The sequence below is a fragment of the Uloborus diversus genome, unplaced genomic scaffold (genome assembly GCF_026930045.1).
Source record: "Uloborus diversus isolate 005 unplaced genomic scaffold, Udiv.v.3.1 scaffold_14, whole genome shotgun sequence".
NCBI classification, from domain to species: domain Eukaryota; kingdom Metazoa; phylum Arthropoda; class Arachnida; order Araneae; family Uloboridae; genus Uloborus; species Uloborus diversus.
Window position 1 is genome coordinate 8,785,949 of NW_026558098.1, and position 4,054 is coordinate 8,790,002.

The 4,054-nt window shown below is 35.8% G+C and overlaps 1 protein-coding gene across 1 annotated transcript; it reads left to right on the plus strand.

The window, feature by feature from the left end:
• Window positions 1-923: 923 nt before the first annotated feature.
• On the plus strand, window positions 924-3,587 carry LOC129232935 (zinc finger protein 271-like). The gene has a single exon (XM_054867037.1). It carries the CDS (start codon window positions 1,389-1,391, stop codon window positions 2,580-2,582), a length of 1,194 nt encoding a protein of 397 aa, XP_054723012.1. The 5' UTR covers window positions 924-1,388; the 3' UTR covers window positions 2,583-3,587.
• Window positions 3,588-4,054: the final 467 nt, after the last annotated feature.

Consider the following 4,054-nt stretch of genomic DNA (forward strand, 5'->3'; position numbering starts at 1 on the left):
GGCAATGCAGCTAGTAGGAAAAAAAAAAAGACTCATGACCAATATACATTAAATTTGCAGGTAGTGAAACAAATATTTCAAGAAACGGCTTTTGCCCAGCCCAAATCCCCAAATACAGTATTGGAATTGCTATAAATGGTTTTGCAGCATGGTTACAATTTAAACGACTTTTTTAAAGATAAAAAGAATAAACTTTATTAAGACACGAAACTGCGAAAAAAGTTAAAAAAAGTTTTGTGAAAATTGAACGTACATGTACGAGCATGTTTCGTGCCAATAAAAGAATTTGTGAGGCTTGATTTACGTGTGTATTATCAAAACAGCCTGCGTTTTTTGCACGTCGAGATTTTCCTAAGTTAGCAACTATGTATCATGTATTGAATTTTCTCACGATTTCCTCATTTTATTTTTTTTCCTTCCTCTGACAAATTATAGTTCTGTCTGCACCACCGATATGTAATTCCTCTCAGTGTGTGTCAAATTTTTGTTCCTCTTATGTATTTTTTCACCTATTTATTTATTTTTTTCAGCCAAAATCTGGCTTGGAATGGATTCCGCAACCTGCAGTAATATCTGACTCTGTTGCACTGCTCTATGTACACGTGTTTTCTATACCCGTTCATCTGATTGAAGGTTCGAGGAAGGGCAAAAACATAGCCAAACCGAGCCTCAAGAAATAGTACCATTTTCGAGGAAACATAATTTGTATTTATACTGAATACTTCATTATCTTGGGAAAATATACTTAATGGTTTTTTCGATAACGTCTTCAGCTCATTTTGCTTGTTAAGAGAGTTGAAACCTTTGTGACTCTTTGTTTAAGAAGGACTTTGACGCTTTGTCTGTGAAATCATTGGTGAAGCACTACACGTCTTTTGTTTCCTTCCTTTCAAAGGCTCCTAAACAGCAGAGATCGCCAAGACCACGGAGTTTTCTTCGTCAACAAGTACGTATTTGTTACTTGAAAATCGCATTATTTGTGTGCTTTCAGGTGAGGGTCCTTGCAAACTCCCTTTATCTACGTTTTCAAACAAAAGTTTTGTGAATCATGTTTCAATTGGCTTTCATGTTTCAGTAGTGGCATACCATCTGAAGATTAATAAAAATGAAAAGCGCTGTTTTTTGAGAGGACATAGTTCCGAATAGTTTTCTTTCGCCTTTATCAGCAAAAAAACATAGTCAATACTTGGAAGGGAACATATGTGCCGAATGTTGTCGTTTCCTTCATACTGCTTCACATTGAAAGTAACATTCCAGACACCATAGTGGCACTCGGCTACACAAAAGCCCGTTCTTAGAATTCAGACTTAAAGCTAAAAGTTTTGATACCATTAGGTTGCCATTTCCTCTACTTGAGCACTTGAAAAGGCGTATTACATTCTGGAAAAATGACGTATCTATGTGAAGTCTGTTCGCAGGCATTTTCCGAAGATTCAGCTTTAAAGAAACATGTGATAACCCATACCACAAAAACGCCACATTCTTGTGCAATCTGTTCAAAGGCATTTCGTAAAGCCTCACTTTTAGCGGAACACAGGAAAATTCACTCCGGCAAAAAACCATACTCTTGTGAATTCTGTTCAAAACCTTTTCTTCATCTTTCAGCTTTAAAGAGACATTTGAGAGTCCATGCTGATAAAAAACCACATCCTTGTGAATTCTGTTCAAGACCTTTTCGTGATCTTTCAGGTTTAAAGAGACATTTGAGAGTCCATTCTGGTGAAAAACCCTATTCGTGTGAACTCTGTTCAAAGACATTTTCTGCTGCTTCAAATTTAAGGAGCCATTTGAAAGTCCATTCTGGCGAAAGACAACATTCTTGTGAATTCTGCTCAAAAGCATTTCTTAATGCTTCAAAGTTAAGGAGACATTTGAGAGTCCATTCTGGTGAAAAACCACATTCTTGTAAATTCTGCTCAAAAGCATTTTCTGATGCTTCAGATTTCATGAAACATTTGAGAGTCCATTTTGGTGAAAAACCCTATTCGTGCAAACTCTGTTCAAAGCCATTTTCTGCTGCTTCAAATTTAAGGAGACATTTGAGAGTCCATACTGGTGAAAAACCATATTCTTGTGAATTCTGTTCAAAACCTTTTCTTCATCATTCAGCTTTAAAGAGACATTTGAGCATCCATGCTGATGAAAAACCACATTCTTGTGAATTCTGTTCAAAATCTTTTCTTGATCTTTCAGCTTTAAGGAGACATTTGATAGTCCACTCTGGTGAAAAACCCTATTCGTGTGAATTCTGTTCAAAGGCATTTTCTGAGGCTGGCGCTTTAAGGAAACATTTGAGTGTCCATACCGGCGAAAAACCACATTCTTGTGAATTCTGCTCAAAAGCATTTCCTAATGCTTCAAATTTAAGGAGACATTTGAGAGTCCATTCTGGTGAAAAACCACATTCTTGTGAATTCTGCTCAAAAGCATTTTCTGATGCTTCAAATTTGACAAAACATTTGAGAGTCCATACTGGGGAAAAACCCTATTCGTGTGAACAGTGTTCAAAAGCATTTTCTGATGCTAGCGCTTTAAGGAGACATTGCAAAGTTCATGCTGATGAAAAACCATATTCTTGTTAATCCTGTTCAAAGGCATTTTTAGGAGACATTTGAGAGTCCATACTGGTGAACTGACTCTCTGACGCGTCACAGTTAAAGACAGACGTGAGAGTCTACCCTGGCACAAAGCCTTATTCTTGTAAATTGTGCTCAGAAGGGTTTTCTAATGCTCCAGCTTTGAAAACTCATTTGAGAGTTCATGGTGGCGAAGAAACGTAGACATGTGAATTTTGTTCAAATACATTTTCGGATGCTTCAGCTTTAAAGATACATTTGAAGCTGCACACTGCGGAATAGTTACATTCTCGCGTGTTTAGAGGCTTTTTTCTCAAGCTTCAACTAAACAGTGACACATGGGGATTCACATCGGTAAAAACCATCTTCTTTTGAATTCTGTTCAAATGCGTTTTGTTTTGCTTCGCATTTTAGGCAGCACATGGGAGACACACAAGCGAGAATTCAGTTTTGTGAACGTTCTTCAAAACAGGGCTGCGGAGTCGGAGTGAAAAGGACAGACTCCGAATCCGAGAATCTTTGGGCCTCCGACTCCTTTATCCCAAAATCAGTTCGCCTCTGACGTCACAGCCTTGGTTCAAAGCTATTTCCTATTCCTACTTATTAAAGAGACTGTTAAAAGTGCATACTTGCGAAAAGCAGTATTCTGATGAATCGTTTTTAAAAACACTTTCGCCAGCTTCATGCAAAACCTCATAACTTGAAGTGATGAAATTTGTTTCATTTAATGAAGATGCTGTCAGGCTTTAATTGTTGCTATTTTCAAAAATGTTTTCCTAAAACTTTTGAACTGGAAAATTTTATTATTTATTAGTGTTCTAATTTTTTATATCAGTCAAACAGAAGAAAAGCAAGAATTGAATTGTGTGGTGATGTAACGTGTAACAATCTGTTTAATGTCTAAAGATCTGTATCGATTATTTTAACATTCTATGATGTCATCAACTTTAAATAAATATGTATAAAATGTTACTTGACATTTGTGTGTGGCATCAACGGAGATTCAAGACACTCAGGAGAAACCATTTCGTCCTGCCTCACTAAATCCATACTCTCTTATTATTTTTACTTATTACCGCCAATTATAAGACTTGAAAAAAAGTTTGGACTCCAAACTTTGGAGGAAGTGAGATGATCTTAGAATTATCAAAAATAGCACTCCCACTGCTTTAAGTTTTGCTCGATCGATCAACGCAGAATTTTACACTAGTGTGTCTAAGTTTTCATTATTTCTCTTTTTTATAAGTAAAATATTTTTGTAGGAAGCATTCTGACATTAAAAATGGCATGCTTTCTTTGAGACATCAATCCTTTTCCCTCTTGTAGTTACATATTATAGTTTATTTTGTTTAAAACACGTGTACTACCTTACATTTTCTTGCGTTATGTTTTTAAATAAGGTATTTATCTCATAGTTAATTAGTTGTTTTCTGAAAATTCGTTTATTACTTTAATTTTCTTTTTGTTTTCAAAATAAA

Coding starts and splice junctions, on each gene's coding strand:
- LOC129232935 (XM_054867037.1), top strand. CDS start 1,389: ATGACGTATCTATGTGAAGTCTGTTCGCAGGCATTTTCCGAAGATTCA.